The sequence below is a fragment of the Neomonachus schauinslandi genome, chromosome 2 (genome assembly GCF_002201575.2).
Source record: "Neomonachus schauinslandi chromosome 2, ASM220157v2, whole genome shotgun sequence".
In the NCBI taxonomy this organism is placed as follows: domain Eukaryota; kingdom Metazoa; phylum Chordata; class Mammalia; order Carnivora; family Phocidae; genus Neomonachus; species Neomonachus schauinslandi.
In genome coordinates this window covers 147,416,103-147,429,369 of record NC_058404.1, presented here as the reverse complement: position 1 = coordinate 147,429,369, position 13,267 = coordinate 147,416,103, and the positions used below count along the sequence as shown (strand labels likewise).

Below are 13,267 nucleotides of genomic sequence, written 5' to 3'. Positions count from 1 at the left end.
ACTGTGTCTCTCTCTCTCAAATAAATAAATAAAATCTTTAAAAAAAAAAAAAAGGTTTGATGAGCTTAGAAGCACATGTGTAGAGGGAGAAAGAAATAGATTTATTGACAAATGGCCCCTAAGTAATTATTTATTTTTCATTATAACTAAATATTCCCAAATAAAATATATATGTCAGTGTGCTGAAAATAATGGAGGTTTTTTTAAGAAAATGTCTATGTTATTGTTATGTACATAATGTATCTTATGAAAACAACTATTTTTCTAGTTATATAGATGATATATTCACACTGTAAGAGTTACAGAATACAGAAGAGTATAAAACACAAAATAGAATTCACCTGAAGTTCTAGCACCTATTGATAAACACAGATAAGATTTAGTAACCAGATTTTCTTTTTTATTAATATATACAGAGTTCACTTATAAGTTCACACAGATTTTTACATGTAAAATCATACCATTCCTATGTTGTGTGACCTGCCTTTTTTCCTCTGCAGTATCTTTCCACATCGGTAAATAGAAATTTGTTATCACCTCATTTAATGTCTTCCGTTTTTTGGATATGCCATAATTTCTTCGACTTCTTTGTTACAACCTTTAGGTTGTTTCTAAATTTGGCCACCACTGACAGTTTGGGTACATCATTATTTTTATAATTTGAACACCTTACCAGTTTTCCTTTTTAGACGTGGAGTTTCTGAGTCAAATAGTAAGATATTTTCGTTTTTTAAACACATTTCCAAGCTGCCATAAACATTAAAAAAAATTTTTTAACAGCATGGTATCGTAAACTTTCATATTGGCTACTTCTTTGCAATTCGTTTTTGTCTTTCGCTACTGCAATTGGTTGTGGTTTCTCACAATACTAAGATCTGAACTTTCCAAAGGAAACAGTTGTGTGGGGGTTTTTTTGTTTGTTTTTAGGACAGTTGATACAGCAGCTATAAACTGCATGATTGTATTTTATCTGTTTTTTTTTCTTTAAGCTAATGACAATATCCTAAGCAGAAGAGAATGAATTTTACTGTTAAAAGTACAATGAGAAATTTCATGATTTTCTGTGATTGCTGGAGTTTGTTTTCTGGGGTGAAAGGCTGCTGGGATTTCTCTTTCTCCTTAGAGCTATAAAACTCAGGCTGTGTACTACATTTCATCTGAGAATTCCATAACGTCTAGTCCTGTAGGCAGCAAGCTTCCCAGTTGAGGGTATCAGACACCTCATTATTATTTCTTGCCATTCAGGCAAGGCGGCAGAGGGTCTACTGATGTGGGGAGGCCCCCTTTGCCTCATCCCCTCAGTCCCCATCAGCCCATGTCCTCCCTAGCCTTCCAGCGTCACATAGCTGCTCACCTGACTTAGGAATCTATTTTATCTTATCTCTGTAATACCAGTCCCTTTTTACCTTATGTCACAGTTACTTCGTTCTCCTCAAGGGCAGTGTCTAGTGATATTTTCTATTTGTGACTTCTATACAAACTGCTTTAGTAAACTCCTTTGCTCAGCATACATGCTAAGTATTAAATGGCTCAAGTGTTGATAGCTATACTAAGAAAGCCTATACTTCTCTTGTGTCTTTCTCCTTTCACACAGAACACTTTACTTCTAACACTTCTGGTCACCAAGTGTGTGTGTGTGTTGGTGTGGGAGGTTCTAACACCAAGCAATTCTGTGACACCAGCTGGGTGCCCTACAGTTTAACTCAGTTCTGGCTCTGTCTACCTGGAGTTAGTGTCAGATCCCACAGGTTAAGGGTTCACTCCCACAAGACTCTCCCCCACTCCAGATACTAATCACAAGTAGTAGATCCCCAGGTTACCCACAACTTTTGTCCAACTTGGCGACAAATCAGAGGTTCCCATGACTTCTTTCCCCTTAGATTCAGTTACTTGCTAGAACAGTTCACAGAACTCAGGGAAACATGTATGTTTGCTGTTTATTAAAGGATATGATAAAAGGATACAGATGAACAGCCAGATGAAGAGATACATAGGGAGAGGTCTGGGAGGGTCCCAAATGCAGGAGCTTCTTCCCGGTGGATTTGGGGTATGTCACCCTCCTGGTATGTAGATGTGTTCACCAACTGGAAAGCTTTCAAACCCCATACTACTGGGATTTTGTGAGGCTTCCCCACATAGGCATGATCAGTAGACTCCATTTCCAGCCCCTTTCCCCTCTCTAAAGAAGTGGGAAGTGGGACTGAAAATTCCAAGCTTATAACCATGGCTTGGTATTTCTGGGGACCAGCCACCATCCAGGAGCCCACCCAGACTCACCTCATTAGAACAGAAGATGCTCCTAGTGCTGTTATCACTTAGGAATTTACAAGGGTTTCAGGAGCCCTGTGTCAGGGACTGGGGAGGAAGACCAAGTAGAGATTTCATATTATAAATCACAGGATCACAGTCACTTAATGTTACTTTTTTCAGGACCATTTGTGATATTTTTGTTTTTACTGTGGGGAAAAGATCTTGCCTAAATTACTGATTTATTAGAACAGAACCTCTTAGCATTTTTAAAAATTAGTTTGATAGTTCCTATACTTTCATATTACCAAGCTAATTGTATTATTAGTTAGTGTAACAGCACTTCAGCTGTTAAACTTGTCATTTGGTCTGCTTGTGTTGACTTGTTTTTTCCACTGTGTTTAATATGTAGTTTCGGTTTTTTTTTTTTAAATCCCACTCTCTGTTTTCTTTTTTAATTATGGCAAATATACTTAGAAGAATCCAGCTTGTTAGCCAAATGAGAATACAGGGCACATGTTGGTTTCTTGTAAAGGTAAAGTCGACACTGAATACCTAAAGTGTGCTAAGTACTTTAAATTAGTTAGCTTTTATTTTCACAACAGTCCTTTAAAGAGTTATTTATGATCAGTAGTTGGATCTTCAAGAAGACTTTCCCCCCAAGAAACTGTAATACACTTTTTAAATCAGAGCCACCTAGCCTCAAGGAGACAGTGTAACTTGGTTACATTTGTCTCTAAACTTGACTGTAACTTGGTTGTCTATAGTAATGACGCTCCTGAAAAAAGAATATATCAAGAAGAAGAGAGATCTCACAGCCCTGGACGCGTAAATCATGAAGGGGCACTTTGAGCTCATTTAAGCATTTCTTAAGAGAGAAGGAGCTTCAGCTAACTCCCTCATCCAGAGAAAAAAGATGGAAGTACGCAGGGCCCGAGGCCTTGTGACAACAGTGGCCGCACCCCAAATCTGTATCAATGTCAAAGCCAGGGCACTTACCTGACTACACTGTCATCGCCAGTGAGCGAATGTTTTACAGTACTACCTGATTAGTCTGCTGACTTAGTCAGTCTTAGACCTGAAACAGGATGATAGCCAAGAAAATAGTTCACTGAACCTCATAAGCTATGCTTCCTAATTTGGGGCCCTTGTACAGTTCCAGCCTTGTCTCTTCCCTCTTGACTTTAAAAAATGTCTTTGTTCATGTGCATCTCAGGAGTCTGTTAGTGCAGCATTTTTAACCATTTAATCCAAGCATTTAAAGTGGGGTGGTGGTCCTGATATTTCATTACCAGACTCAGGGCACCACCTACAGTGACAATCCATTTGGCATTTCCAAACTATGCAACTCTTTTCCTTGTCAATCAGTGTTTTGAGTGGGAACTGAGGCTGTGTGTTTAGCCAGAGTAACTTTGGAAGCTCCCTTTACTATTTAACTTTACAGTACACATTTGGCATAGTTCTGATTGGTACAGCTCTGAATTATGCACTATATATAGAAAAATTTTAATGCAGGCCTATCTTCTGTATCAGCTAGCCTTTAGATTATTGCTCTCTGAAATTTGTGAATATGTATTATATGACACAAAGTTAATATATATTTTTAGATCAGGTAAAACATGCTCAAAAGCAACAAAGTATTATCCCTAAAAAAATGAAATGTTCTGGGGAAAAGACAAGAATTGTCCATGGTACTATCATCTTCGATTCATGTATTAGATACTTTCATTGTTGTTGTTTTAATAATTTGAACATATTCCAGGGGGCATAATTTTTAAAATATTTTATAAATCCTTCTTTGAGAAGATTATAAAAGAACATCACAGTATCCATTCTTTATTGCAATAAAATACTGAGCATGCCACGGTAGGTGGAAAACAACTTTAGAAGAAGAAAACACACCTTTTTTATCCTTCAGGGAGGAGGGCTCTTTTAAATTGATTCCATCACTCTGATACTCATAACTTTTTAAAAGCATAACAGAAAATATATCTGATTGAAACAGACTGAGAAACTGCTGGAGATGGGACATGGCAGGGGGAAAGTCAGAGAGACCCCTTGTATTCACCACCCCTTCCTACCTAGAAATTCACTTTCCAGAACTCTTCTGTGCACAAGTCTCGGAGGGCCTTTATATTTTGCTTTAATGATTAGGTAGACTTTTATTTTATTAGGTGACAAATACAGTTTCTAGGCAAAGAAAATGTCAGATAAAACAGAAATACCCACCTTACTGACTTTCACAAGGTCAACATAGCAAGTCTTTAGAGTAAACTCATGTGGTGGTTAAGAGTACATTCCTACATAATAAAAATTTGTAGCATATTGTCAGGAGATTCTATGTGAAAATGATATATGAAAATAAATATATAATGTATTTTAACACTAATTTATTTTAAAATAGTAGTAACTAACACTGATACTGTGCTTTTTCTATATGAAAAACTATCTTAGTGCTTTACACATACATAACCACAATTGCAGAATCCAGAAAAGCTCTGAAAACCAAGAGCATTTTTCATAAATTTGCCTGGACTCATTTGGTGCTAAAACATGACCTGAATTTATTTGAAGCTATTTATAGTTTTTATTTCTCCTATTTAACTTGAATATTCACTTATTTCCCACAGGAATGTTAATGTGCTTGATTGTAAGAAACTGCCCTAGGTCCTGCTAGTTCTGCATGTTTTTTGGCCTCCATATTTACCATTTTACCTTTCTAAAATTAAAAAAATAATCTGAATTTCAAAATATATTTGGCCAGAAAATAATAACATGAAGGATTGGGGCCTGTGCTTACCCTTTTATCCTCATAACAGTGCTGTAAGATAGGTACTGTTCTTTTCCCTTTTTTATAGAATGAGGAAACTGAGGAAAAAGAGATGAAGTAAGGGACAAGGTCATATGGCCATTAGGAGTGGAACTAGGATGTCAGCCCCAGGGATCCGGCTCCTGTGTCTGTTCTCTGAACCACCGTGACTTGCTTGGGATGTTGACGCAAGTTAGGGATTTAATCCTAGATTTCTGTGCCCTACTCCTGTGGTTTTCTAATTATTAATTTCTAGACTTTAATTGGGAGACAATACAAGTGTAAAAGTTATTGATACTTGCATTCTTTTTATATTCCCTGTCCCCAGGTCTGGTCTAACCAACAGTCTACAACTTTAATCACATGTCACATTATTAGATACTCATCTAATTTAAATTTTCTGAATTTAAATTTAAATTTTATTTGTATCACATTTTTATAACTATGTATTTATTTAACACTAGAATGTACCCTTATAGCCCACTTGAAAAATCACTATATCACATCAGAAGTAAAAATTAACCAATTAAATTACAGTGATAACTTAATAAATAGTGAGAAAGCAGGACAAATGATAAGTTCTTTTCCAAGATCATGATTCTGTGTTATTGCCTCAGGCCCTATCGTGGTTTCTGTGGTAAATTTTTCAAGAAGGAAGGCTTATGGTGGACAAAGTATTCTTTGCCCATTTTCTCGTTTTTGTTGTGCTTCATCCTCTGACAATTTCTCTTTATTTGCTGCATATTTATACATATGAAATTCACATGACTTTGTGAGTTTGCATATGAATATTGCAGTTGTGTACAATATAATAGCTTCAGAATTACTGAAGGATGAAGCTAGTATGCTTTTTAAAAAATTTCCATAAGTTCTCAAAATTTATTTCCAAATAGTCATCTTACAGTTTTAAGACACAGAAGTATCTATTATATTTGTAATCTTCGTGTTCTTTCCTGTCCTTTTGCCTCACATGGAATATTCTGTGTATAAGAACACTGAATTTATATAGTAAAAGGAGGGAGTACTTTTAACTGAATAAATATCTGTATTGTATTATAAGTGATTTATTTTGTCTTCAAAGCAGCGTCTTCTCCTTTCTTTTGGTTTGGGGAAGAACCGTGGGGTGGAGGGCTTTGGGAAAGGTATTTAGATTTTTCTTTGGTTATTTTAAGAAGAGTCACTAGTTTGTATCATGATATTTGGCCTGAGTCTAAAATGCATTTCACATATTTTCCGGCTTCACTGATGTGGTCAAAACAAATGTTGAATGAAGTCAGTGTTGTATGCCCTTAAAAATAGGAACAGCCTAGTCTTGATTTTCAATGGAAAAATCTTTGTTACTTTTTTATGGGATATGCATCTTTGTTTCCTTTTATTAGAAACTTTGAAATTATTTTAGCTTTGAAACATTTAATAGTCTTAGTTGATATCTCTGCTTAGTGTCCTACTCCTCCTTGGGTAGGTTCCCAGCCCTTTTCACTGTTAATCTCTGGGTTAAGTTGAAAGCATTCTAGGAAATCTCCCTTTCAGTTATCCCTTTTGAAACCGTGTTTTTAATAGCACTTTTCTTTCTTGGCTTGCATGACATTTTATCTTTCTTTTCCTTTCTTTTTGCCGTTTGCAAAGACTCTTGGGAGGATTTGACAGATTTGGTGGAGCAAATGCGCGATGATACAGAAGGTGCGTGCCACACCAACATCTTTCAGCTTTTTTTTTCTTTTCTTTCTTCCTGTCTTTTTTTTCTTTCTCTTCTTTTCTTTTCTTTTTTTAATTTCTAACCACCTTTTGATTGTTTTCCATAAGCCAGACTGTCAGCTCTAGGTTTTATTTCCCATGGCAATAACTGGAATAGTAAAAAATATTTGCCATATTTTCCATACAGGTACCTCATTCGTACAGGACTAGGGTTTTCAGAATCTTGCATTTAAAATCTTTCTCCTTGTGGTTCCAAGTACAGTGTCATAAGTATATGTTTATGCTGTTCCTTTAGGATATTTGTCGGATAACATGTTTTGAGGGGACTTTATTTCAAGATATATCAAATTTTTCTATGGCTATTTTTTTTTTTCATTTACTTGTTGGGAAGATGTAAATCTTTTTATCATTCGTGAAAACATATATTCCTGTTAATTCCACAGTAGTCAAAAACAAACAGATCCCAGGAATCTGAAGTATCCAGTCTGGAATGTTGTTCAGATTTGTGGATTTCTGTAACATTCAGCACTTTCAGCTTGGTCCTGTAATAGCATTACTTCCTGGTGGAATTACTTTCAAAAGTAGCACATAAGTTCCAATATATGAAGGTTCCCCAAACCAAGAATAGTTTCTTTTTTTTTTTTTAAGATTTTGTTTATTTATTTGAGAGAGAGAGAAAGAGAGAGCACATGAGAGGGGGGAGGGCCAGAGGGAGAAGCAGACTCCCCGCCGAGTAGGGAGCCCGATGCGGGACTCGATCCAGAGACTCCAGGATCATGACCTGAGCCAAAGGCAGCCGCTTAACCAACTGAGCCACCCAGGCGCCCCCAAGAATAGTTTCTTCTGTAATCGGCACCTAACTTTAGGGACCTCAAGGTAATTTACACATTTTATAATAAAAATAGAAAAATTGAAGTTTGGCTCAATTACTCTATCATTTTACATTCTCCCACTTTGCCTGGGCATTAAAGGTCCCCCAGCTTCAGCACACACACATCCCCTGCCCTGCGTGCAGACTGGCCTTTTCATTGCCTGCACCTGAGTGCGTCAGCCTCCTCTCCTGCCTTGCTCCTGCAGCATTCCACCTGGAGCATTTACTGCCCTCCTCTCTCTCGCTTTGCCCTCCCCACCCCCACTACCACCCGACAAATCCAGATGGGAGCATCTTGAAGGAAGTGCTCCTTGACAGCCGTGGCCCATATTCATTTCTCCATTCACCCAAGCCCTGCAGGACTTGGAGCTTAAGGCTTTTTACTTGTTCTCTACTTCTTGTGTGTTTATCATCCTAGTTCAAGTGTAAAATCCTTTTATGTCTTAAACTTCTCAGTGTCCATGTGAGACTTGGGGTGGTACTGTGCTCAGGCCCTTTGGTCACACCAGACAAGACTACTGATGCCCAGTAGCTTCTTCTTCAGCACTTTACTTTGAATGAGTAAATTATTCTAAGTTTCATCTCATTTCCTATAGTCAAACTGTGTCTTTATTCCATCTTTGATTCTGCTTTTATTGTAACTGGTTATGTATAATTCAGTGAAAAAATCAGTATTGCACAGTTGATTGATAGTTCATAGACAAAGGAAAACAAAGAGGAGGGTATTGATTCATTCAGTGAGTAGCGTTTACTATTATGTTAGCTGCTGTTATTATTTACCAGACACCACGCAAGTGTAAGGTTTTGATTCCTTTAATAGACTAGGTACTAAAGAAGAGTGCTGCATAAAAGCCAACAAATCTATGTCCTTCTTGAAGACTTCTTCCCTAGGACTCAACCTGTCAAAATTCCGTTTCTTTAATACATAGTACTACTTCAAGAATCAAGCCTACTGTGAGAGGCAGCCTCCTCTTTTTCATTTTGTTTTTGTGGGAATTTTTGTGAATGATTATCGTAGGTGGAATCAGAAAGGGAAATAAATGAATTGTACAGTGTAACATATAAAAAAAACTAGAAGATGTAAACTGTCTCAATATTTTGATGATCCTAGTAGATTACCAGTCACATAATATATGGTAATGTTGATCAAGAATGTATTTACAGAAAAGTCTTTCTGGAATGTAGTTTTAAAAAAAAGAAAATCAGAATGGGGGGAGGGAAATGGCTTTACTTATTAACTTTTGAGTCATTTCATCCCTTTTCTATTATCATTTTCTATTTCTCTTGCCTCATTTCAGTTATGTGAAATGCTAGTTTTACTGTACTATTACATAACTTAAGAGATTTTATAAATGCATACTTGTAACAAGAATAAACATGAGTTAAGGAGTGTTGCCCATACATAACACACTTAGCAGCTCAGGGTCTGGGATGGATCCCAGTTTCTTTCTCCCCTGAGAAAGCTGACGATGTATAGAGCTCTTTTCAGGAGACCTTCACTGTGAGCTGTTTCAGTTCTGTTTCTCATCTGTTGTTATGGATGTGCCCTAACAGTTGTCTTTTTTTTAGTAGATGAAGTGTTGACTCTGGTTTCCAGCCTCCTGAAAATTTGCTTTTTAAAATAACAAACTCTAGGAGGTTGCAGATTAGAACTGTTAGCTTTGGGGTTTTGTTTTGTTTAAATTTTGTCAAGATTGAAGTTTTTTCTGGTGAACTGATTTCTTACAGTGATGGTTGGTTTTACATTCGATGTGTCTATAACTCCTATTTAATAGAATATGAAGTGTCTTCTTAGGGTGGAGAGGTATCATGCTTTCCACACTGATCAATTATGTGGCATCTCATCTCATTATATACTATTACTTTGTGTCTAAAAGTTTGGAAACTCATTAGAAAATTATGAAAATTAAATGAAATAATAAAAGCACAATGTTTACTATCTTTAGTTTCTCAATAAATATTAATTCCTTTCTGTACTCATTACTAGCCTCTTAAACAGACTGAATTTGCAGTTACCCGGATTACCATCCATCTCTCTGAGCGTTGAAATGGTTGGGACGTTACTTGAATTAGGGAAATAATATACCTGTGTGAAATATTACTTGGTCAAGATTGCTTACTGATTCCTTGACATATTTTCTTCTGGATTAAGACTTAACGTCTACCATCTTGAAAAATGGAAACAACATATCTAAGAGATATTCTTAGCATCTAGCACTGTGTCACATAGTCATTCAGTAAAGGTTTATTTTAAATAAAATTGTTAACACTTATTTATGGAGAACCATAATAATTTTAATAGCTAACAATGTTTTGTTCTTAGTGTGTCCTAAGCGTTTCTAAATACTTAACATGTACAAATTTGTTTAATCTTCAAAACCCTATTATCATTTCATAGATGAGGAAAGTGAGGCCTGCAGAGTTAAAAGAGGTTCCCAGTGGAATACTGCTCAGTAATAAAAAGGAATAAACTATTGATACACCCAACAACCTGGATGAATAGCCAAGGAATTTTGCTGAGTTGGGGGGGGGGCCAACTTAAAAAGTTATATACTGTGTGATTACATTTATATAATATTCTTGAAGTGATAAAACTTATATATAAAAATAGAAAATAGTAGTTGCCAAGGGTTAAGAGAGGGTAAGGGGCTAGAGGGAAGTGGGTTTGGCTTTAAAAGGGCAAGATGAGGGATCCTCGTGTTGATGGCAACATTGTGGGTCTTGACTGTAATTCAGTGTCAGTATCCTGGTTGTGATAATGTACTCTAGTTTTGCATGATGTTACGTTTGGGGGAACTAGGTTAAGGGTACATGAAATTTCTATTCTCTCTTACAACTGCATGTGAATCTACCAGTTATCTCAAAATAAAAAGTGCAAGGAAGAAGCAAAGAGGTAAGAAACTTTCCCAGAGTCCCACAGGGAAGAGTTCGAGTCGAGTTCAAACTCCCACAGGCTTCCCCCAGAGCTTGTGCCCTTAACCACTGCACCAAAGTTCAAACTTATTTGACTCAAGACCCACTGTAAAAATATGTTTTCATCAGAACTCAGTACATACATCATTTATTTGTATGTATCCAGAACATACGTTTCGTAAAACAATACATGACCTTACTATAAGGGACATAGTAAATCGATTTTATACTTCACTGAGGGGTGTAACCTTTAGTTTGAAAAATGCTCTAGCTACGCAGATATAAGAAAAAGAGCTTTTCCTGAAATGACTCTATTTTAGATTCTGTTTCCAGCATACAATTACTGGCATCCTCTAAAGACTGGGCCACTAACCCTGCATCCTTCTATTTCTCTTTAAACCATCTCCTCTGGTGAAAGCATCTAATAATTGTCACTATTATCCCTATGCTAGTGATTATCCAGCCTCAAACTTTAATTTGTATTTACAACCATTTGATGAAAAATATGTTGAGAATACTTCCACATAAATGTCCTTTACTGTATTCAAAACCAAGCTGATTTTACCCCTTACCCCCAAAACAGATACTCAGTTTTTTCATTTTCATTTCCGGTCTCACAGGGCAAAAATCTTGGATTATTTGTGACTCTTCTGTTTCCTTAACAGGTACAGTTCTGGCAGACAGTTTTGGTTTGGTCCTCTTCCCCTAAATTCACTTTGCATTATCCTCTCAGACTCATCATCTTCAATTTCTGATTACTACTCTACTCAAATCCTATGATGGTTCCCATTGCCTGTTCCAAGTCTAGTTTAGAGACCCTTCCTGTGCTTTCCACTTCTCCCCAGGAAGACCTCCCCATTCCATTCCTATTCCCTTCGCCTCACTTCATACACCCATTCCCACCTTTTGGAATACGTTCTTCCATGTTTTCTGTGATTTCACACTGAGGGTCTGCCTCAAGTCCTATAGTATATGGTGGTGTGTCATTTGGAGCACAAGTGTACAGTATTCCAAGTGTTAAACTAAGGTTCAAGATTACTCCTATTTTTTGGTCAGGTCTGGGGTTTATCCTACTTAAAAGCTAAAAAATTAGGCTGATACTGTTTCTTGGATACTGGAAAAAGACACAAAACTCCTAGTCAGAGACAAAGGACTTTATTACTCATGATACCGCAAGCAACCTGAGCATTAGCACACTTGTGTCTTGCATAAGAGTCCCTTATGTGAGACACCATATGGCTCAGCAAGATGCTCCCCATGCGGTGGGTTTGTGTTGCAGCTGAGGAACACTGAGTTTGGAGAATCCATTGCTTTTATAGAAAGCAGTAAGAAAGCAGTAAGTCATGACTATCAGCTGCATAAACAGTCCTGACGAATGACCCAGGTAAAAGAGTGGTCAGGGGCTTGCAGTCCTGATACAATCCAGTAAAGATGTGTAGTAGCACAAGGGGTCCAAGGAGGATTTTTCCTAACACTTTACACCTAAGATACAAAGAAATGAGAAATTTCCTCAGTATCAGTCAGGGAATGTGAGAAACAGATCTCACTCTTCCAGATCAGAGCTCTAGTCTAGTGGTGCCCCCCAACATTTAAATTCTTTCTGTGGAATAAGTTGAGCAAAGCAAGGAACTCGTGGATTTGTATTTATCTCCTAAATTTCTTATGTTGCATCAAAACAAAGACGACTGACTATTGTCCTAACTTCTGAATGTTCCCAGAATTCTAGGTATTCTGTGGTGTTGAGTTTGGGAACTTTCCAAAACAAAAATTGATTATATTATGATATGGGAACCCAATGAGGAAGAAACCAGTGTATTTTCATAGGGAACTCGGAAAATATTATAAATGGACATCTTAATGATTAGAGAAATGGATGCCTAAAAGAAAAACACTCTTTTCCTCTACTGCTCACAACACTTCAGACACCAGTTATGCGGGGGGCAGGGGGGGGGTTCCCACACCAACCAATTCTGACACTATGTACCTGGAGTTAACGCAGGCTCTGTGTGCAGATTAAGAGCTCACTCCTACAAGGCGCCCCCTCATTTCAGATGCCAGCCGCAAGGCTAGCCTGTCACCTCTGCTTCTGACCACCAGATATAAATCAGGTTTTTGTGACCCCCCCTCATAAAGTCTGATAATTTGCCAGAATGACTCACAGACCTCAGGAAGAGAGTTTACATGCTAGATTACAGAGTATTATAAAAGAACACAATTCACGAACAGCCGGGTGGAAGAGATACAGAGGGCCAAGTAAGTAGGAAGGAGCACAGAGCTTCCATACCCTCTCTGGGTGCTTCACCCTCCTAGCACCTCAGTGCATTCACCAACCCAGAGGCCCTCTGAACCCTTTGGGTTAGGATTTTTATGGAAGTTTCATTTCATAGGAATGACTGATTAAATCATTGGTTGTTGATGATTGAACTCAAATCTTCAGACCCTCTCTCCTTCCTGGAGTTGGGGGGTGGGGTATAGCTGAATGTTCCAACCCTCTAATCACATGACTGGTTCTCCTGGTTAACCAGCCCGCATCCTTAAGGGCTTTCCAAAAGATGCTTCTTTTACCTTTAACTCTGGAACTATTTCTGGAGCCAAGGACAAAAATCAAATATTACAACAAAATATGCTTCCATGGCTCTTATCACTTAGGAAAATTGCAAGGGTTTTAGGAGCTCTTTGTTAGGAATCACGGGTAGAACCCAATATGTATTTATATAATGTGATAATATATA

The 13,267-nt window shown here is 37.4% G+C and overlaps 1 protein-coding gene across 5 annotated transcripts in view; it reads left to right on the top strand.

Moving 5' to 3' along the window:
• Positions 1 to 13,267, top strand: part of RUFY3 (RUN and FYVE domain containing 3) — a 76,534-nt gene that overhangs the window by 22,435 nt on the left and 40,832 nt on the right. Inside the window, exon 2 of one of the 5 annotated variants that reach the window (XM_044912933.1) lies at positions 6,683 to 6,736. The exons of the other annotated variants lie outside the window; for them this stretch is intronic. Within the exon in view, the coding sequence (XP_044768868.1) occupies positions 6,683 to 6,736 (54 nt within the window). The remainder of the gene's footprint in view (positions 1 to 6,682; positions 6,737 to 13,267) is intronic. 5 annotated transcript variants of the gene reach the window in all.